Raw genomic sequence first — 23,244 nt, 5'->3', positions numbered from 1 at the left:
AATAGTGCAGGAGAAATTCAGAAAATGTATTAAAAGGGTAAAACAGATTAAAAACAATTGGACTTTGCAGTGTTCACAAGGACCCTGCCAAGCTCTCCAAACTATCAGTAAAATCAGTTATAAAACTCACTTCCTGCTTCGCCCTGTGATGCTTGTTTAAATAGAGATTGACAGACATGAAGTAAATCCACACCACGGACACGGTGCATTGATTCAAACAACGGGAGCACACATGTACTCAAAGTTAAAGTCAGGGAGAAAAGTACAGAACATGCAGTTCTATGGGCTTCCTTACTCCTTTCTCACTACAGAATTTTTGTTTGCTTTGAGACCCATGCCCCCTAGTGACTGAAGATGGAGATAAACATTTTTCAGCCCAGGATTTGCAAAGGAGGAGTGGCATGATTAGGTCACATGTTATCATCTGTTCCTCATTGACTATGAACCTAGCTGCTGTATGAAACTTGATCCATACTAGAGTATGTTGCTAGGGATGGAAATATTTGTTTGTCAGTCCACCACTTGAGTCCAGATAGAAATATCTCAGTAACTACTGAATGGATTGCCAGGAAATTTGCTACAAACATTCACAGTCCCCATCGTTAAAACCAGTGGGGGAAGAAGTACTCACAACTTTTACTTAAGTAAAAGCAATCATACCACACTGTAGAAATACTGTAAATGTCCTACATTCCAAATGTCATTTAAGTAACAGTACAAAAGAATTAGCATCAAAATTGTTAATCGTTTGTTAAGTTACTATCTACTGTATCACAGAGTGAGTTAAAACAATGGTGATTGATCATATGACCCACTAATGAAAGCAGTATTCCAATCTGAGTGTCTGTGGAAACATTTGCTGGCTAGATGTAAATAGGCCGTCATGTTAGTGACAAACTGTAATAGGAACGTGTGTGTGCGTGCGTGCGTGTTTGTACAAAATTAACAGGGTATCATATAGGGGACAGGCCGAAACAAGAGATGTGAATGTGTTTCATAAAAAGTTCACAAAAGAGCAAACAAAAAAAAAAAGTCAACACACATAGTGACCATGAACGTGACAAGATGGAGGGCTCTGAAAGAACAGGCTCGCCTGCAACCACATCAAATTTTATGGATTATGAAGATTATACAAAAAGTAAAAGAACTCATAACGAAGAAAGGACCATTTCAGAATATCATATTATTATATTATAATTATTGATAGATTAATGTTATTATCACTTTAATTTAGCAGCTGATAAAGGTGAGGCTAATTTTATTTACTTTATATACTTCTGTGTAGCTTTATCTATAACAATGTATGATATTTCATTTGTTGATAATATTTTGTATTCATAATCTGAATCTCTAGTAAGTAACTAACTGAACTAACACTACCAAATAAATGTAGTGAAGTAAAAAATACAATATTTCCTCTAAAATGTAGTGGAGTAGAAGTATAAAGTAGCATGAAATAGAATAACTTAAGTATAGGACCTCAAAATTGTACTTTAGTACAGTACTTGAATAAATGTATTTAGTTAATTTCAGCCACTGGACAATAAAACCCACTGACTTTGGTGATCTCTGATTTGGGAAGAATAGTTTCCATCTACTGGATGGATTTCTGCTTTAATTAGCCATCCCTTTAAGCCTCAGCCGTATGTTTTATTTAGTGATAATAAGCAAATGTTAGCATGCCAATGGGCTAAACTAAGATGATGCGTATAATAAACCTAACTAGCATTAGCATTGTGACCATGTTAGCATTCTGATGTTAGCATTTAGCTCAAAGCACTAAATGATTGTATCCTTATTGTTGCTGTTCTGTGCTCCTGTTCATTACTTAATGTTCATTTTAACATAATGAGGGTGTCAAAAAATATGGTAAGAGTTGTTCAGCTTTTCACACATTTGACATATTGTATGTTCATTCAATTTCTAAAATCTCAAATCTGACATTTTGAAAAGACAGTTAGCCTTCCTTGTTAATGAAATCATTTGTGCCCACGTGAGAAATGGAAGTGGTCAGTTCTGCTCCTTTATGTCTTCATGTGAAATGTATTTGCGCTAGAAATGGACATGACATACCACAGAGAAAATGTCTCTTAGTCGACACATTTCGCCAACCTCTGAGGTGTGACCCCTACACTTTGTTGACATTCTGTACATAAAGCTGGAATATAAACATACAATTAAAAGATGCACAAATATCTGTTTTGGTGCCTTTTGAACATCTTTTGTGAGTCAGTAAGGGTATGATCAGGAGAGGAAGGAGGACAATTAGTGTGTAAGAGTCTACTTCAGTCACATGCTTGTCCGCATTCCTTCTTGCATCTGTCACGGTACACACAATCATATGCATAAATACGCATATGCATTTATGCAGATACATATCTTCAACTTTGTATATAAGCATGTCAGAGCTCTCATACTTCAGCTGGGCAAAAGAAAACCAAAGAGAAACAGGGAGGGAAGTCAAGTTCATTCGATGGTGTAGGCTGTCAGCAATAGTAATGTGAAAGTTGTCCAAGATTTGTGAAGCACATAAACTCCTGTAGTACTTTCCAGATTCCTGTGTTACTATGACTCACAGGCTCCAAATTCTCTTCTTTTCCAATGCTTTTTTCCTGTCTAATCGGCAAGAGGTTTACAATTCAGATCAAATTACTGCATGGAAATTGTCGGAGGGAGGTCCCCTGTCTTGACAATAATACAATATAATCACAATTAGTCAAAACATTAAAAAGTAAACTAACAAATTTAATTTAATTAATTGTGACATAAGGAAAAAAAACAATTGACATTAAATAATAACACATACAAAATCAGGATCGTGTGGAAAAAATAACCCTGTGGAATTAATGCTCATATAGACACAGATATATGCAATATACTATGTGTTATATACAACTATTGTTCAAGGTACATCCCTGTTTTTGTCAACTTCTTGTTTTTTTCTGTCCTGGCAGGCGAGGCAAAATGTTGCCAACACACATTCAAACAAACAAGCCAGTAGAGACACTGTCATGAGTTATGAGTCATGCTGATTTAATTCACCGTTCCTCTTTATATCTGCCTGTGACAGGCCAGACTCATCACTGTTTGCTTTTTGTAGCTTTTTGCTACTTTCTCTCTGTTGTTTTTCCCTTCTTATTGAGTACTGAACAGCAAGGGTCTAGTGTGAAGTGTGAGAAACACTGAAACTTGATCAACCATGAAGCTGAGGTAAGATCAGGAAAGAAAAGAACTAGGTTGTATGAAGTTCAGGAGGGTGTGTGAGTCTTTGCCAGTTTCCCCTGAGGTGGTTCAGGGTTTTGTTATTAGGTTCTCTGGGGCCCAGTGTGAAAATTCGCACTGACCACAACTTCAGCCTCAATTAAACTTATATGAACATTTCCAAGGGCCCAGAACAATTCAAATTGCAGCTTGATTTCTTAGGAAAATTATCATGTTTTGATCCGTTTCCTGCAACTAAATCCTAGTTGACACTATAACATTTAGTCACACAGAAGAAAACATAATTTTGAGATGAGTAAAAGTAACATTAGTCCTGATAACACATTGACCACAGTTTCGTGATTCTGTTTTTTTTTCTCCTGTGGTTCACAAAGGATCAATGAAAAAATAGTACTTTTCATACAGAGATAGTATCACAGGTCAGGCCAGATAAGGCTCCAAAGTTAATTGTTCAAAATCCTCAAAAGAGCTGATTTGAGCAGGTAATTATCTATAGTGTGATTGGTGAATGAGGGCAGCTTTTCTTTCCCGTCGATTGTATTTTGAACAATGAGCTATTGGTTTACTTTCACTCTTTAGTTATCTTATCCCTTCTCAGGTCTTCTGGGGTATATTTGAAGCTTGCATGCCCTTAGGTTTTCTTTTACAGTATGGCATGTTACTTGTCAATGATGTTCACCCTATTGTCCGTTTTAAAATGTGATTATGATTGCAACTTACTAATAAATCAGTTCGGTTTTAATTAGTAAAAGCTGTCTGACGGCAACTACTCTTATAAACATTATAATGCCACAAGGGGACATGGTATGCTAACTTTCAGGTTTATACCTATATTTTTTTGGTTTCAATTAGAACATGTTCACATGATTTGATGTCAGAAAAACATTTATTCATATTTTTTTCTCATCCTTTCTGTCTGAATACATCTGTATTTGCCCTCTGTCTGAAATGCTCCATTTAAGCACTTTTCTTTTTAAGCCCCTCTCCAAAAGAAGCTCAGTTTGCCCTGGCTGGTCATGTTTTCAGGGTCTTCTATGTCATTGCAGCCAGGCAATGACTGTAACGGTATTATATAACTATTTTCTACCTATATATAGTATAGTTGGGACATCACAAAAGGACTTTACCCAAGAGAAACAGTGATACAAATAAGATGTTTGCAGCTGTGTTAAACATTGCTATCTCGGTAGAACATAATGATTAGAGCAGAGCAGGAGGAGGCTTCTGGATAAACAATTGTGTTCTATCCAACAAGTTTTCTAATAACTTTTTTTTTTTTTTTTGTCTGAAATTCTTTTTTTCCTGCCCAGTTGTTTTGTGCTCCAGGTTATTGCTTTATATTAAGGATATATTTATGTTGTTTTACATATTAAGCATATGCATTTACCCTCTCCCTCTGTTTTAGCTACAGCTAAAAGATTCAGGGCTGCAGCTGCAACACAGTATCTCACTTTTAGTTTAGTCTAGATAGGAAGGTAGTCAAAATCTATTTATTTTGGGACATGGCTGACCACAAACTTAGAAACTATGCAGCAAATGGTAGACATTATGCCTTTTATAGGCAAACCAAAGGAATCTGGGTGCATGTTTACAGAGTAAACCTCATTTTGAAAAGAATATTCTACCATTTAACTTTTTAATCCCATTCCAGCTTTTTCAGTTGGAGCATGTACTTTACTCTGGGCAGCATGTCTTTTACTGCTTTCTTTCATTTGTTGCAAACTGATTTATAGTTCAGTCAAGTGAACTCATTTAGCCTGGTTGTTTAAATGTAAATGTTTTTAGGTGTTTTCAAAGTGCCTCACATTTCCTTGGAAACAGAAAATACAATGTCGGTTAAAAAAAAGGGAACATGTGGGTGAATGAGAGCATGAGAGCAGGGGGGGGGGAAGGAAGGGAAGGCTGGGGCGATGTTAAAGTGGGCAGGGTCTGAGAGACCAGCTGTGATTGAGGAAGAGAGGCGTATAAGTTCCCAACTTTTCACTGCAAGCGTCACTTTCTAAGCCGGTCAGCAGACTCCACATCTAATTTTTCACTTCATCCTCTGCCGTGCCTAAACTTCTCCAAAATGAGCTTTAGAGGACAAACACGACAAGGCATAGCCTCTTCCCACATCTCCTTCACCCGCTCCATGCCCCAACGTGCAGCGAGCATTTATGCCGGTGCTGGTGGACAGGGCACCCGTATCTCCTCTGTCTCCCCAATGGCCTCTTCATCCTCTGCCTTCAGGTTGAGCAGTGGAGTGGGTGGGGGTATGGGCTCAGGTTTTGGAGCTGGTGCCAGTGCATCCATGGCTACTGGTGGTGGTGGTGGCGGTGCTGGGATCATGGGCAACGAGAGGGGAGCCATGCAGAACCTGAACGACCGCCTGGCCAACTACCTGGAGACAGTGAGGAACCTGGAACGGGCCAACAAGGAGCTGGAGATGAAGATCATGGAGGCTCTGGAGAAGGGAGGGCCCGACATGAGAGACTACAGCAAGTATGAACCCATCATTGAAGACCTACGCAGAAAGGTAAGCAGGATAATGAATAATGATCATTAAAATGAAATGGGGAAGTTATGTATGAAATGTTGAAAACTAGGAAGTTGTTGGTTGATGTGTTTGATACAGCAAGATGAGACACAATGAGGTATGAGGGTTTAAGTGCTTTAGAAATGCTTGATGAGGCCTCTACATGAATCAATGAGTGCACGTGATGGCACTCATCACAGAAGATGTATCAAATGTAGACCTGCGTGTGTCAGTAGGTTTTATCATTTTATCAGTTTTTACATTTTATCTAATGTCAAGCATTGTAAATTATTCTTGAGAATGTTTATGTTGAGACGGGCAGCCTTTCCTTTGTGGGTTATCAAATGTCTCACAACAGAATGAAGGGTGTGGTTGCTAAGCACTAACCCTCCCCCATAAAACTTGTCTGTGCCACAAAGTGTCCAGAACTTCCTCTGGTGAATCATCATCATGCGGTCTTCATCATAAGAGACTGAATTTCCCTAAAAACCAAACCTACACCAGACAAAAGCATTTCCTGCTTGCAAATGGTGATTTTACAAGCATTTTCTAGTGTAGGAGGCCCTCAATGTGAAACAGATGTGTGGTAATGACACACACACAAAGGATCTTGGACTGCCAGCGTGAGTGTGTGTATGTGCACACAGATGTGTGTGAGTGCACTGCTTGTATAACAATCAGCTCCAGTCTGCCAGAGTCAAATGTCACATTCTTCTACAGACTGCAGATCTTCAGTGTCGCATAACAACACATTGATAGTGGTACTTTGTCTTTCTCGACACATAAAGACACAACTATTTCCTTTTGTCCTCTGAGGCAGTTTACCACAGACACAGAAGACAGTATACATTCACAAATGCAGTCACGCACAAAGAATTTTAGACAGTATACACAAATAAAATGACAGACGGAGACAGTGAAGCTGGGTGAGAAGAAAATCTCTCTGTCTCAGACAGGAAACCTATTTTTCCAACAATGCTAAAACAAACCAGATTCTATTCTGGCACAGGAATATCCACGTTTCCTGTCCTTCAGTTTGTGGTTTCTCTCTTTCACTGAGTGTGACTATGGATTCAGTCATGTTGTGGTCCTAGTGTGTAATCTGACTCTGAGGTTTCTACTGTTATATAAAGGAAATAGTGATTGAAATCATGTTTAATTCTGTAGCTGTGTTATTATTGGACATAATGATTGAAGCATAGAATGAAGAGGCTTCTGATTGAACGATTGTGTTCTTTTTGACCAGCATAAACACCTTAATGAAAACCTTTTTTTGTCTGAAATTATTTTTTCTCTCCAGATCTTTGATAAGATTGTGGACAATGCTCGTTTCGTGCTCCAGATTGACAATGCCCGTCTTGCTGCTGATGACTTTAAAGTAAAGTAAGTATTGTAAAATTAATATTGTGAAAAGTAAAATTTCCATGTATTTTTTATTATAAAGCAGGTTGAGGTGCTTTAAAAATACAGTGAAAGTTTCAAAAAGCTCAATCCAAAGAGAAAGGCACACAACCTGTATTTAGAAACGGTGCCTTTAAACAGGCCATCAGGACTTCTGCACAGTTGTGATATCACAATTATATAGGTAGAAAGTGCCGCTACAGTGACGTTACAGGCATGCATGTCATGTGTCTTTTGTACAGTATATCTGATATTAAGATTTCAGCAAGAACATGTTTTTGTCTAATACACTTCAATCAAACTCCATTTGAAACTTTTATACAATACAGCACAATGTGAATAACAGCTGATCTAACAGCCGATGCTTGTGCACCTACAGGTTTGACAACGAGTTGGCAATACGCCAGTCTGTGGAGGCCGACATCGCTGGGCTGAAGAGAGTCATAGATGACACCAACATGACCAGGATGAACATTGAGAGTGAGATCGAGGCTGTGAGGGAGGAACTCGCCTTCCTAAAGAAGAACCATGAGAATGTAAGTTTACGGTACATCCAAATTAACCATCACACTTTGCTACTGGAGCAGCGGCTCACGAGTTACACGTATTGAATGTTTTTGTTAATTTCTCTGTTTCTGTCGGTCCGATAGGAAGTGATGGAGCTGAGGAGTCAGATTTCCCAGTCAGGCGTGCAAGTGGACGTTGACGCTCCGAAAGGTAATGACCTGGCCCAGATCATGGAGGACATGAGGGGCAACTATGAGAAAATTGCCTTGAAGAACGCAGAAGACCTCAAACGGTGGCATGAAAATCAGGTAATGCAGTGTTGAATCATTTATCAATATAATTTGCAAAACTATCATGTTTTTTTGGCTAACACCCTTTCGCCCTCTCCCTGTCAGATTGCGGATGTGCAGGTGGAAGTATCACAGAACACGGAAGCTCTCCAGGGAGCCCAAATGGAGATGAGTGACGCATCCAGACAGATACAAACTCTGGAAATTGAACTTGCATCCCAACAGAGCTTAGTAAGCATGAATTTTACAAAAGTGTTTTATGTTCTGTTTTCGTTAATTTTCATTTTATTAACAAACACAAAATAATAAAATCCTCTATTAAGATTCTTGTTGCAATATTAGAGATCTTCCTTAAAATATGACCATAACATAATACCTTCTTTTCACAAAGGTTGGAACTTTCCCATGTTTTCCTGAATTAGACTTGCTTGGCTTAAAACATCTTTGGCACACATTTGATTTCTCCTTTTCAATCCTTTATCAGAAAGCCTCCTTAGAGGACACCTTACGCAACACAGAGCAACGAAACAACATGGAAATGGAGAAATACAACAGCATTATTATCCATCTGGAGGAGGAGCTGACCAACTTGCGTGCAAACATCCAGAAGCAGACCCAAGAGTATGAGGTGCTGCTAAACATGAAGATGAAACTGGAGGCAGAGATTGCCACTTACAAGAGTCTGCTGGATGGCGGAGACTTCAAGTAAGAGTTAGGTGGAGGAGAAAAAACAGATCCAGGCATGGTGTTGATGGTGGTGGAGGTGAATACTAAAATCACTTGTTATCATGGTTTGCATGGTCGAGCACAACTGCATCATGACGTGAGGCGGTAGTTCCAGTCAGTTTACATATCAAGTTCAACTGAAAAATTTTGAAAGTTTAAATGTTTCATTTGTGTTTTTGTACAGGCTGCAGGATGCACTGGATGAGCTGGCGGCCACAAGCTAATTTGGAACAAAGAATCTGGGACCTTCCAAACAATGAAAGCAGAAAAAAACCCAACTATCCATTATGGGAAAAAAATGCTGGTCCAATCCACTATGAAGCCAACTTTAAACGAAGACCACATTCTGTGTAAACCACAAATTATACAAGCAATTCTGAATAAAGGCATTTGACCACACCACAGTGAAACAGGCAAATATGAATAAAACCACTTGTTGACCCACAATCATATCATTGTGCATTGTTATTGTTACGTAATGTAAGACTGTTTGTGTCGTGAAACTCAGAGTAATAATCCTGAGATGGGAAACTGAATTTTCAGTTCCAAAACAGCTGATTAGAGTTAGTTCAATCAACCCTGAGAAGGTTGAACCTGAACATAAAAATCCATCATTGGAGCTCCGATACTACAATTCATCATGGCAACAGGTAAATTAAATGCAGAGGTTCTGTTTTAATTAGAGATATTATAATGCATGTACTGTATATGCAGACTGTGCACATTTATCTGCACAGTAAATTTTGCAGTGTTAAATCAACACTTAAAGAAGTAAATTTAACACTGTGTCCAAGTGTATTTGGTCTTTATCAGAATTGTTGTTAAATTAACTCTTTCCATGGTGTTCAAATTTACGCAAAATTGAGTAAAAAATGTGGTGTTAATGAAACTTAACACTACAGATTGAATAACTCTGGAGAGAGTAAATATGACTCTTAGCAGTGTATAAAAGTTACTCTACTGTGGTGACAATTTAACTCTGATTCTAATGCTTTTTAACACTGTATTGAGCTATTGAAGGTTAACACTGGAGGCTAATATAACTCGAAAAGAAAAGTGTTAATTTTACACACTAATGTGTTAATGATTTACTCTGTTGCAGTGAAAAAACAACTTAGTCAATTCCTAACACTGCACACTGTTTTACACTTGTGTAGTGTCAAATTGCGTGTGTCCCTGCCGTACCTGCCCCAATACTACAACATTCACTTTTGAAAAAACATATGCCACAATCTAACAGTTACAGTAAGGTCATGTAACAGTGTACTTGCCATGCCATTACAGGGCTCCAAGTGAACCAAGTTGAAAACAACTGTTAACTTTTGGTCTGACTAACAACGTCACCACTTGAGAACATTCACCCTAAGTCTGCATAAAATTGCAATATGGAACAATATTTAAGGCGGGATCTGTCGTACCATACTTAATTTGAACATCAAATGGTTTGGAGTAAAAAAGATCATTTATGTGCAACACTTTTAGAACCGTGTCTGGATGTAGCTTGACCTTAAAGGCTTGGTAATGGTCATCAAAACATATAGTTTCCATCAATTTTACACAGAACAAAACAAAGTCATCGTTTACAGCAATTATTCTTGATCTTACAAAAACCCAAGCATCTCACATGCTACATATAATGAAGTCACAACGGTACTCTGTACCGTGATATTTCATCCATTTGTCAAAAAAGACTCTGATTGACAAAACAAGTTTTTCAGCAATTGCTGCACCCTGTTTCATAATTTTTCCTGGACCTACAATTAATCTTTCCTAGCTAAAAGATCCATGATACATTGCCATGTTGTAACGCATGGCCTTGTAACGCATGCACCATGTATGCAAAATCGGACAAATGTACCTTATGCTACGAGGATAATGTATCATGAAGTGATTCTTTGGCAAGATTTATTTCAGGAAATAATTGCTTGAACAGCTGATGATGATCAATGATTAAATGTTTGAGGTATATGGTCATGCCTTATGAATCCCTTAGAATGATTTTAGCCCTACTAAGACAGCGAGAGCTGTACAGTTCCTCCAGGGTAGAGAGTGAGCAATCAATGATCTTTTGGGCTGTGTTAACAACCTTTTGGAGAGCTTTCCGGTCAGCCACTGTGCAGCTGGCAAACCACACACACATTCAGTAAGTCAGGATGCTTTGATGCGATAGAATGACACTAAAAGAGTCAGATTGTTATTCCTGAGAACTCTCAGGAAGTGCAGTCTCCGTTGTTCTTTCTTGATGGTGGATGTGGTGTTAATGTTCCAAGTTAAGTCCTCCTGTATGTGCACACCGAGAAACCGGAAATTTGTGAGCACCTGTTTCCCCCCGATGAATAGGGGTTGAGTGTCCGTTTTGGCTTTCCCCCTGAAGTCTATGACCAGCTCCTTGGTCTCGGAGGTGTTCAGGACAAGGTTATTGTCTGAACACCACATTGACAGCTGCTCCGCCTCGTCCCGGTAAGCCGACTCATCTCCCCCAGATGATACCACAACTGTGGTACCACAGTACCACAGATACCACAATGATGGTGATCAGCAAACTTGATGATGCTGTTGCTGGAGTGTGCGGGGGTGCAGTCATGCGTGTAGAGGGTGTAGAGTAGGGGGCTCAGCACACAGCCCTGAGACGAGCCGATGTTTAGGCTAAGGGCTGTGGAGATGTGGGGGCCTACCTTCACCCTCTGGGAGCAGTCCGACAGGAAGTCCTTGATCCAAAGGCAGACGGAGTTGGATATTCCCAGTTCTAAACGTTTGGTCATTAGTCTGTTGGGAAGTATGTTGTTAAATGCTGAGCTGAAGTCCACAAATAAGAGCCACGCATAGCTCCCCTGCCGCTCCAGGTGGGACAAAGCAGCACGGAGAGCTGTGGCGATAGCATCCTCTGTGCACCTGTTGGTTCTGTAGGCAAACTGGTGAGAGTAGGGCGCACTCACACTGTCCTTCCGCACCGTGCCCCGTGCTTTAGGGTACTTGCCCCCCCTCCCTCTCCCCCCGCGCCCCAGCCCCGTTTGTACTCACACTGCCTGGGCCTCGCGCAAATGCTTCTTGCTGTCCATACGTCATCGCGCTGTAACACGTCACACGCATTGATCGCGTGTGTGTGGCTTTGTATACAAATCTTTCCATAGACCTTGAAGTTTTGTGCGTCTTGTCCGACTGTTTTTGAATATTTTCATCCGACCAAATCTGCAGTAAACACTCCACCTTCGCATCACACCAACGTGAACCTTTCACCGCCATTGTTGTTGTTGTTAAATGTCCGCGCATGGTCCGTCGTTCTATTTTCTATGTCCGAACAGGCGCACATACCGCTACCGCCGTAGGGCTCGTGCTCATGCTCGTACACGTGCGCACGCTCGTGCTCATACATGTGCAAACGGCTCTACAAAAGCCCACCTCTTTCAAGCAGGCCGTGGACGGCCCGCTGTCCGCAGTTATGCGCGGAACGGGTGCACTCACACTGCTTAAACGTACTAGGCTTTAGCTGAAAAAACGGTTTTGGCCCGGTACAGAAGGACAGTGTGAGTGCGCCCTAAATCACCTCAAAAGGAAAGGAAACTGGTTGAGTTCATGGAAGAGGTCATAAAGAGAGGTGACGCAGAGCAAATTCAAGACAACGGCAGAGAAGGTGAGAGATGTACATTTGTACATTTCCCATCACAGAGTTTATCACACCAATTTCGTGTAGACGGAAATGTCCAACAGCAGCACCTGACAGCCTCTCGATAGGGAACGCTTCACATTGGCAACGGCTGTTAAGCGTCAAAGGTCACTTTGGTGGTGAACCCTAAATCTTCAGCTTTAAGCCAAAAAGTGTTTTAGGGATTCTTCAGCTTCAGCAGTCTTGAGTTAGGTGAATGAGAGAGTCAGTTGTTCACTTTCAAGCTCCTAGTGAATACTGGATTTTTGATATCAACTTAAAGGGTAACTTCGCACTGTTGACTAAAGCATGATTTCTCCGGCCAAGATAAAATAAACTTGTTCTCAAAAACACAAGCACTTACTTTGATGACGTTTGACTGATTAATAAAATGTTATTAATCAAATAAAACACTAAACTTCGTTGAAAAAACAGGAAGAAAGTTACTTAAAAATATAAAGACAAAAATAAACTAGATAGATGTTACAAAATAAAAGTCTGTACAATAGGCAAGACTAAGAAGGACAAAGTGGGAAGTCTGAGGAAATCATCTAAGGAAATCTTCTTGAAATCTGAAGAGACAGCTTGGATTTGCTATCTTTAGGTCCAAAGGTGTGAATACACACATTAACACATGTTAGCTTTCTCTTAGTTAATAATGCTGGGGTAAATGTCAGTAAAACAGTAAGATCAAATATAATGCAATGCAAATAATAAAGGCTTACTGTTGTTTTATATCTGTTACAACAGTTTTTACGGTGTTTAAAGCGATAAGGACGAACATAAATAAAGGCTTTCTAAAAACATCGGTATGCTTCAATGGTATTCGGCTGGGGTCCGCTACACTTATTATGACAAAAACACGTCCCACATCATAAAGAGCATGGGGAGACTCTTCCTGGAGCAGCTAAGGCCTATGGTCAGGCCCTTCACTGATCCACTACAGTTCGCTTACCAGCCCCGCCTGGGAGTTCAGGACTGCAGTCATCTGGACAAGCCTGCGAGTACTATGAGAGTCATGTTCTGTGACTTCTCCGGTGCATTCAACACTATCCGTCCGGCTCTACTAGGTGAGAGGATGGCTGCGATGCAGGTGGAGGACCCTATCATGTCCTGGATGTGTATCACCTGATGGGCAGACCACGGTATGTACGCCTACAGAACTGTGTGTCTGACAGGGTGGTCTCTTCACCTCAGACTTCAACTATTGCACTGAGTCCTGCCACCTTCAGAAGTTTTCTGATGACTCAGCAATAGATGGCTGCATCGGAAAGGGGGATGTAAGGAAATACAGGACTGTTGTGGGCAACTTTGTCACTTGGAGTGAGCTGAATAATCTGCAGCTCAACGTGACTAAAATAAAGGAGCTCGTAGTGGATCGGAGGAGGGTGAAAACACCTGTGACCCCGTCCCCATCCAGGGGGTCCCTGTGGACACTGTAGAGAAGTATAAGTACCTGGGGGTGTACTTCAATAATAAGTTGAACTGGACTAGAAACACTGAAGCTGGATACAAAAAGGGCCAAAGTTGACTCTTCTTCCTGAGGAGGCTGAGGTCCTTTAACATCTGCCAGATGATGCTGTGGATGTTTTATGAGTCTGTTGTGGCCAGTGCGATCTTCTTTGCTGTCACATGCTTGGGCAGTGGGCTGAAGGTCGCAGACACCAACAGACTGAACAAACTGATCAGGAGGGCCGGTGATGTCGTGGGGGAGGAGCTGGACACCCTGACGACCGTGGCAGAGAGGAGGAAGGCTCTGGTCTATCTTGGACCATGTCTCCCACCCTCTCTACGACACACTGGCCCAGCAGAGGAGCACCTTCCGCAGAAGACCCCTCGCACCCAGATGCCCCACAGAGCGCCACAGGAAATCTTTCCTGCCTGTGGTCATTAAGTTGTACAACGCATCCCTTGGAGAGTCTGTCACCCCCTCTTGGTAAGTGTGTGTATCACAGCTGCAGGGAAACGCAGGATTACTTCATCATTATCTTTTTTATTAATGTACTTTTAAATGAATTTAGTCAATGTACTAAATCTGCTTTTTATTTATTTTTTTATTTAATTTATTCAATGTACTTAATCTGCTTTATATTTATTTATTTTTAAATTCATTTGGTCAATGTACTAAATCTACTTTTTATTCAAAATTAATTTGGTCAATGTACTAAATCTGCTTTTTGTTTATTATTTTTAAATTAATTTAGTCAATGTACTAAATCTGCTTTTTGTGCGTTTATTTTTGGATTAGTTTGGTCAATATGCTGGATCTGCTTTTTATTTGTTTTTTAATTGATTTATTCAATGTACTAAATCTACTTTTAGTACATTCATAAAACAAAATCAATAACGAGGTTGCCGTAGTGACGGATAAACAGGAAGAGACTGAGTAACATTAGCTGTCCTCCTGGATGCCTCTATGTTTAGTTTTTCATGACGGTGTCAAACATAACGTACCTAACTGATCAGTCTTTATAGTTTTGTTTGAGTAAATGTGTCAGTCGTGTTTTGTGTGTTGCTTGTTGTTACGGTAACAGGAAGAGAGAGAGTAACAGCTCAACATTTAAACATCAACTAGTTCTACTCAAGCACTCACAGCTCTCGTTCTTTCAGCCGCTTTCTCGTTAATTCCATAGTGTTAAACGTTACAGGCTGTTAGCCACTTTAGCTTAGCAGTTAGCTTCAAGGCTGGTGATGGCTTCCCCCGCTCTCTCTCCTGCTCTCTCTTGCTCGGAGTGTCTTATGTTTAGCTACTCCTCTGCCTCCTTTAGTGATAATGGTAAGTGTAATAAGTGTAGTGTATTTGTAGCGCTGGAGGCGAGGCTCAGTGAGTTAGAGGCACGGCTCCGCACCATGGAAGCTCAGTCTTGTGCTACGGTAGCTAGCCGGCCACCTATAACTTTAAAGCCATATAGTGTAGCGTTAGCTTCTGCTAACCCTCCCCCGGCAATCCCTGAGCAGCCAGGGTCCTCCTGGGTGACTGTGAGAGGAAGGCATAGTTCTAAATCGAAGCCCATGGTTAACCATCCACCCGTTCACGTTTCAAACTAGTTTTTTCCACTCAGTGACACACCTGCTGAGGAAACAACCCTGGTTATTGGCAGCGCCATTCTGAGAAACGTGAACTTAGCGACACCAGGGACCATAGTAAAATGCCTCCCAGGGGCCAGAGCACTAGAGACATTGTGTCCTATTTGAAACTGCTGGCGAAGGATAAACGTAAATATGGTAAGACTGTTATTCACGTCGGCGGTAATGACACCCGATTACGTCAATCGGAGGTCACTAAAATTAACCTCGGTGTGTGCATATGCAAAAACTATGTCGGACTCCGTAATTTTCTCTGGTCCCCTGCCCAACTTGACTTGCGATGACATGTATAGCCGCATATCATCATTTCGTCACTGGCTGTCTGGATGGTGCCCGGTAAATAATGTGGGCTTCGTAGATAATTGGCAGTCTTTCTGGGGAAAACCTGGTCTTATTAGGAGAGATGGTATTCATCCTACTTTGGAGGGTGCTGCTCTTATATCTAAGAAACCTGGACGCAGTTGTTAGCAGCTAAAACCATGCCATCCAGTGTTGGGATCAGGAAGCAGAGTCACAGTTTAATACACCACTCTGCGCTGCCCTTAACGCAGGTGCCCAGGAAGCAGAGTGGCAGTCTAACACACCTCTCTGCGCTCCCTGTGGAGCATTTTCCAGCTCAGTATAGTATACAAACGCTGTGTGCCCCAAGATCATCTAAATTAACCAGATCAAAAACGAACAGAAGAGGCGCTATACAGAAAAGCTTGATACAAATCAACACCAAATCTGCGATAATGCAACATAATCAGAAAACAAAATGTGGACTTTTAAACATCAGATCTCTGAGATCTAAAGCTGTATTAGTAAACGATCTGATATCAGATAACCATATTGATTTACTCTGTCTGACTGAAACTATTAGAGACAAAATCAACTTGCTTGGCACCAATTTTTCTTCAAACCCAGGAACCTTAGAAACAACTGTACGACCTGATATATTCTTGGATTGCTTTTCTACAGTCGACCTTAACAAAATAACCTCTAGTATTTCAGCATCAAAGTCCTCTACTTGTCTCCTAGACTCTATTCCAACCAGGTTCCTTAAAGAAGTGTTACCTTTAGTTAGCACTCCTGTATTAGATATGATTAACATGTCTTTATCAGCAGGTTATGTACCACAGTCTTTTAAAGAAGCTGTAATTAAACCCCTCCTAAAAAGCCCAGTCTTGATCCTGAGGTACTAGCCAACTATAGACCTATATCTAACCTTCCTTTTCTCTCTAAGATCCTCGGAAAAATTAGTCGCCAATCAGCTATGCGACTTTTTACATAATAATATTTGAGGATTTCCAGTCAGGATTTAGATTGAATCATCGCACTGAGACAGCACTGGTGAAAATTACTAACGACCTTCTTATAGCTTCAGACAAAGGACTTGTCTCTGTACTTGTTTTACTAGATCTTAGTGCTGCCTTCGACACTATTGACCATCACATCCTGCTACAGAGACTGGAGCATCTCATTGGCATTAATGGAACTGCATGAAGCTGGTTTAAGTCTTATTTATCAGATAGATCTCAGTTTGTACATGTTAACGTCAAATCCTCTATGCACACTGAAGTCACGGAGTCCCACAGGGTTCTGTCCTTGGACCGATTCTATTCACCTTATATATGCTTCCCTTAGGAAATATTATAAGGAAGCACTCCATAAATTTTCATTGTTTTTCTGATGATACACAATTATATTTGTTGATCAAACCAGAAGAAACCGATCAGTGAGATAAACTTCAAATGTGCATTAAGGAAATAATGAGCAATAGGCAATTTTCTGATGTTAAATTTCCATCAGAAATTGAAATTCTGATGGAATTATTGTCCTTGGCCCCAACGGCCTCCGAAACTCAATATCTAAAGACATTGTTACTCTGGATGATGTTGTGTTGTCCTCCAGCACCACAGTAAGGAATCTGGGTGTTATTTTTGACCAGGATATGTCCTTTGATTCTCACATAAAATTAACAACAAGGACTGCATATTTTCACCTGCGTAATATTGCGAAAATTAGGAACATTGGCCCTCATTCATCAATCTTGCGTGAAAACGGGCACAGATCTGAGCGCAGAATTGGTTGTACGACAGGACACACGTGTGATTTATGAAACATCCGTGTCTGACCAATCTCAGTGTACGAATGAGCGGGCCTCGATAAATGCAGTGGCTGAATTCGATCGTCATTAACATGTTACGCCCTTAAATATTCCTGGTTCAGAGGCCTCGCCCACTGAGGTCAAACATGCAGAGGAGAAACGCTGGTACGAAAAGAAACTTTTCCGACACACGAATCGGCATCCTGACACTCGAGATGGAGCAAAATAAAGATGTGATTTTTGTCAGTCTTCAGAGTGGAATAAAAGGGGCCCATAAAAACGCTGTATGGAAAAGAATAACGGAGGCAGTCAACCTGAAGCAGCGCTCCACTGTGACCCGTGTGCATGTGTGCGCACTGTTGAACCTGCGCTCCTGCTCTGTAGCGAGGTTTGCCAGCGGGGTTATTAGGTATACCGTTAGAGGATAACCTTTGTCACCTAGAAGAACCAAACCAAGATGTTAATCATCTGATAGCTTGTTTGATTTAATGCAATTTATCGAGGGTAGCCACTAACCGAGGAGATGACTTTGGCTCTGCAGTGCGCTTTCCTACAGCCGCGCGCCAACACATTCATTCATTTTATTCATCTTCAACCGATTGTCCCTGTCGGGGTCGCGGGGGGCTGGAGCCGAGCTGTTTTGAAAGATAAAAGAATCGTGTGTGTGTCACCCTGGCCACCAAATTTAAAAGCGATAGCTTGGCATCACAAATCACCTGTACATTTATCAAGTGGTAGTTTTTGCCATTGCTGAATGCGTAATCATTCATGGATGGGGCCTTCAGACGCACATCAGTACAATAAATTGCTCCAATCACAATTTTTTTTTTTTAATTCGTTTTAAGAATCTGTTTTGATCTGTTCTTAATATGTGACTGCTTATGCTTAATGACAGCTGAGGTTTGTTCATTACTTTCAGCCAGATTTTGCTGTGTTGCACCGCAAATACACAGGCTGAAATTTGCGTACACGATCTCAGACCTGACGTGAGATTTGATCGTATCTCCCGCTCACGTCCAAATTGATAAATGCCGAAGTTTGCTTGGAAATGGTCATACGCACGTTTTTCTGCGATACGTTCGTTTGATAAATGAGGGCCATTGTGTCTCAGATAGATGCAGAAAAACTAGTCCATGCATTTGTTACTTCTAGACTGGACTACTGCAACTCCTTATTATCAGGCTGCTCTAATAAGTCTGTTAAGAGTCTCCAGTTGGTCCAAAATGCTGCAGCTCGTGTACTAACTAAAACAAATCGAAGAGAACATATTTCTCCTGTATTCGCCTCTTTGCACTGGCTACCTGTAAAATCTAGAATATAATTTAAAATCCTTCTCCTTACCTACAAAGCTCTTATTGGTCAGGCTCCGTCGTATCTTAAAGAGCTCATAGTACCGTATCACCCGACTAGATCGCTGCGCTCTGAGAATGCAGGGCTACTTGTCGTTCCTAGAGTCTCCAAAAAGTAGAATGGGAGGCAGAGCCTTCAGCTACCAAGCTCCTCTCCTGTGGAACCAACTCCCAAGTGATGTTTGGGAGGCAGACACCGTCACCATATTTAATAGTAAACTTAAAACTTTCCTCTTTGATAAAGCTTATAGTTAGGGCTAACTAGCCCTTAGCAATGTTGTTATTGGCATTCAATTCCTCTTAGAGCCTGCATGTACCATGCTGATTCTGTTATGCTCTTCTAGGTTACTTTTGTGGTTGCTTGCATGTCTGGAAGTGTGTATGTCTGTCTGTGTTTATGTCTGTCTTTGTCTCTCTCTGTCCATCTGCCCGTCTTTTCTCTTTCTCTCTCCTTTTCTTCCTCCCCAACCGGTCAAGACAGATGTCCGTCCTCCATAGAGCTGGGTCTGTCCGACGTTCCTACATGTTAAAGGGAAGGTTGTCGTTGCCATCCTACTCTACGGGGGAATTGTTGGGTCTATATAAATCCTAAATAAATCATAGAGTGTGGTCTATACCTACTCTGTAAAGTGTCCTGAGATAACTTTTGGCACTGTAAATAAAATTTAAATTTAAATCATGGACCAATCACATTTGAACTTTTTATTCACTTTTTTATTTTTTAAATCTGCATTCATATGCAGATTTAAAAATTCAGGATTAAATTCAGGATTAAAGATACAGTACTTTATTGCAATTACAATTACGGATTTGTCTATTTTGAAAAACATTACATAATTTTAACTGACAGATGATTTTATAATTTCTATTGACAAAATAACCACACCCCAAAAATTGATGTTTGGTCACTAGGGGGGCAAAGAGACTTCACAACAAGCCAGGAGACACACCTTATAGACCTACATATATTTTGGTGTTAATGTGTAAGCAAACATATCAGTAAATACAGAACAATATTATTTTGTCCTTAGTCATCAAGTTTCTGGTTCATTGACAAATGTACAATATTAACTTAGCTCTGGTTTGGTCTAATTCAACCCCTCTTGTTTGCAGCTGGTTTATAATATGAACAATGTAATAATAATAATAATAATAATAATAATAATGATAATAATAATAATAATAATAATAATAATACATTTTATTATAGGCGCCTTTTTTAAGCACTCAAGGACACCGTACATTTGTTAAAAACAGTGCAACACAAACAATAATAAAAATGGGGAGTAAACAAAATGATCAAATCAGGTTAAAATAACAACAACACTGCAAATAAGATCAAAGGGAAAAGGCAGTTTTGAACAGATGGGAATTCAAAGTACAGTGCAAAAACCTGGTTTCATTAGCTCCAATACTGTCCAAAACTCTATTTGAATAATTTGTACCTTTAATCCTGCATGCTCCCACATACTCGTCAGTGGAAAATAACCCTTGTACTTTATTTGAGTATTTCCATGCTACTTACATTTCAGAGGAAGATTGTATCTTTTTACCTGACTGCATTCATTTGACAGCTGTACACTAGTTACTAGTGTCCAAATTAAGATTTTACATTAAAAAAAACATATGATGACCTTACAATGCTGATGCATTGTTAGAGATTAACTTCATCAGTGTATAATGATGACATAACAATGTCAAAGGATATCTTTAAAAAAAAAATAAAAAAAAGTGTGAATATGTCTTACATACCAAGCTGTGGTAAGATTTTAAATCACATAATTCACAATTACACCACTTATTTGGAGCTGAACACACCCTAAACTGTGGGGATGACAGTGGATTTTAAAAGAAGCCCAGAATATTGTCCCCCATCTCCATACTGAACACCACTGTGCTGTGGAAACCATGTCCTAGGACCTAAAGTGGGCACCCAACTTATCTACACTATCAGGAGAAAGGCCCAGCAGAGGATGTCAACCTGCAGGAGCTGCTTTAATTTTACTCTGCGGTAATCCAGTCTGTTCTCTGCACATCAATCCCCGCGTGGTTTGGATCAGCCACCAAACAGGACAGAAACTGACTCAACGGACAGCCAGGACTGCAGGGGAAATCATTGGTGCCATCTGATGACGATTTCGCTTTTCAGTCCATCCAGGACTTGCACTTCTCCAGAGTCAGGAAACTAGCAGGAAACATCACTGCAGACCCTTCACATCCTGAACACAACCTGGTCAAACATCTCTCCTCTGGCAAACACTATAGAGCACTAAAACAACCAGACAAAAGAACAGTTTCTTTCTGCAGGCCATCAATCTGATGAACAGTTAAATCAATTATACACTGTCAATAAACCTGTAACACCAAAACATCCACTTTTTGTTCCTATTATAAACAATATATTTTTAGCAATTTACAATGCACCATTTTTTGTAGGCCACTTATCATCCTGTTCTCTCACTATCAATATAAATTCTGCACATAATCTGTAGGTCACGACACTGGAGATCAAAATTGGAGAACAAATGATATATCCTTGATTTATTCTGAAATATTGTTATTTTTTCATTGTTCAGAATTTAATAGAATATCCACTTTGGCTCTACCACTACTGTATCAGCATGTTGTTGTTTTTTTAAATAACCAAGGCATTTCAACAAAAGCAAAAAGCAAAATTAAAAAACAGCAACCATTGTGTCAGAAGAGAGATTTTAAACATTTTTTTAGGACTAAAGGATTAAAAAATGAATAGGAAGTGTAGAAGCCCTTGCTTTGAATCACTTCAGCACATCTGTGCCCATAGGACATCACTAGGTTCTCTCACTGCTCTGGTTTGATCTTAATCCATTCTTCTTGCAGTCTTTTCCACAGTTCGGTAACTGTGGTGGGTTTCTTAGACATTACTACATGACTTAGACAGTTTCTTCTCTGGGCTCAACATTTCAAAGTGTGGGAATTCTCTTCGCTATGTCCCTGTACTGGAGGTCTCTTAGCAGAGATGGGAAAGTTTGAGACTCGGACTCGAGTCGCACTTAAGTCGCACACAACTGTGACTTGAGACTTGACTTGGACTCGCCCCTCAAAGACTTGAGATTCAACTCAGACTTGCGATTTGAGACTTGTGAACAATCTTTTTATTTATGTACTTTTTGGAGCATTAACATCAGGAGCAGAAAGTCATTCTGTCCCACAGAGATGCGCGAATGGCCACACGCAGACGACAGGGATCGATGACACAACACCTGCTGCTGCTGCTGCTGCAGTTTCATTACAGTTTGTGTTTGGCTTTAACAACTTCAGGCAAAGCCGAAACAAAAGAATCAAAGAATGCAATGTCGGTGTTAAAACAGCTGCATAAACTACCAACGTTAGCCTGTTACTAATGTTAGCTTTGTGAGAGATTAACTTTTAGATTGCCGTTCATTCATCAAATTACATAGTTTTGAAAAGTGTTTTCTTGCCGGTGCTGCCTCCGACGTTAATGTTACTGCATTATTAGCTTTAACCATCACACTGCGTTTGAGAGGCTGGAGGATTTTTTTATTTCACAGAAAGAGCTTGCTAGCAAATATATATCAAAATCGAGCATAATCATGGACATATAATACAGAACATCAACAACCAGATGTGTCTGTCACCAAATTATTATGAAATGTCTTAAAATCCTCCAATGAGAGCAGGACCTGGAGTTTCAGGTGTGTCGGTAATTAGTTCCAGGTAATGGGAGCAGAAGACTTTGTTTATATACACTAGATTATAAGGTGTCATAAATTGGGACTTTGTGTAGTTATACAATATGGTTGCACTCCAACTCTATTTTATTATTTACTTAAAAACACAAGAGACTTGATTAGGACTTGCTGCTTTTGACTTGCAAAAAGTGACTTGTGACCATCTCTGTCTCTTAGAGAAGAAAACTTCTCACCGTGAAGGAGGAAATGCATCCCCGTCTCTACCTCACCCGTCGAGCACTGACCACATACACACTCCTCTCTGGGCAGCCATGTCTGTCTGTGTCTTCCTGTCTCCACTGCTTGCATTTGGTCAGGATCTGCTGATACTCAGACAATTTATGTTCTCTATTTAGAGTCAGATAATAATTTAATCTACTTTTGATACACTTGTCCGATGTCCCAAATCTAGATATTTTGACTGGTTCATAATGAGTAGATCTCTCTCTCTCTCTCTCTCTCTCTCTCTCTCTCTCTCTCTCTCTCTCTCTCTCTCTCTCTCTCTCTCTCCTATATATACCCGCTCAAATTATGTGGCCTTCATGTAAAAAAATGGAGCATTGTTAATTGCAAAAAATAAATACACCCATACATATGTTACATCCGTATTGTATAACATTTAAAACAAAGCTGCATGGAGGCTATGGTATTTTGGCCCAACGACTTGCAGACTGCGAAGTCTGA

The 23,244-nt window shown here is 40.3% G+C and overlaps 1 protein-coding gene across 2 annotated transcripts; it reads left to right on the top strand.

Annotated features, from left to right (window-relative positions):
* Window positions 1–5,228: 5,228 nt before the first annotated feature.
* On the top strand, window positions 5,229–9,108 carry LOC310965763 (keratin, type I cytoskeletal 18-like). Of its 2 annotated transcripts, none has more exons than XR_014593791.1 (7): window positions 5,229–5,737; window positions 7,038–7,120; window positions 7,518–7,674; window positions 7,789–7,953; window positions 8,041–8,166; window positions 8,420–8,698; window positions 8,846–9,108. XR_014593791.1 is itself a non-coding variant. In XM_083939518.1 (7 exons), exons 1-7 carry the CDS (start codon window positions 5,291–5,293, stop codon window positions 8,883–8,885), a joined length of 1,239 nt encoding a protein of 412 aa, XP_083795644.1. In that variant the 5' UTR covers window positions 5,229–5,290; the 3' UTR covers window positions 8,886–9,108. The 2 variants fall into 2 exon arrangements, 1 of the variants encoding a protein (XP_083795644.1); XM_083939518.1 differs by having other exon boundaries at window positions 8,420–8,640.
* The last annotated feature ends 14,136 nt before the right edge of the window (window positions 9,109–23,244 follow it).

This window comes from Echiichthys vipera (genome assembly GCF_963691815.1).
Source record: "Echiichthys vipera genome assembly, chromosome: X".
NCBI lineage: Eukaryota > Metazoa > Chordata > Actinopteri > Perciformes > Trachinidae > Echiichthys > Echiichthys vipera.
The sequence above is the reverse complement of the archived record's forward strand: the minus strand, read 5'-3'. Positions and strand labels throughout refer to the sequence as shown.

Excerpts from the sequence above, each read along its gene's own strand:
- LOC310965763 (XM_083939518.1), top strand. The coding sequence starts at position 5,291 with ATGAGCTTTAGAGGACAAACACGACAAGGCATAGCCTCTTCCCACATC. Across the intron at positions 5,738-7,037 it reads TTGAAGACCTACGCAGAAAG|ATCTTTGATAAGATTGTGGA; the intron begins GTAAGCAGGATA and ends TTTTCTCTCCAG. Across the intron at positions 7,121-7,517 it reads GCTGATGACTTTAAAGTAAA|GTTTGACAACGAGTTGGCAA; the intron begins GTAAGTATTGTA and ends GTGCACCTACAG.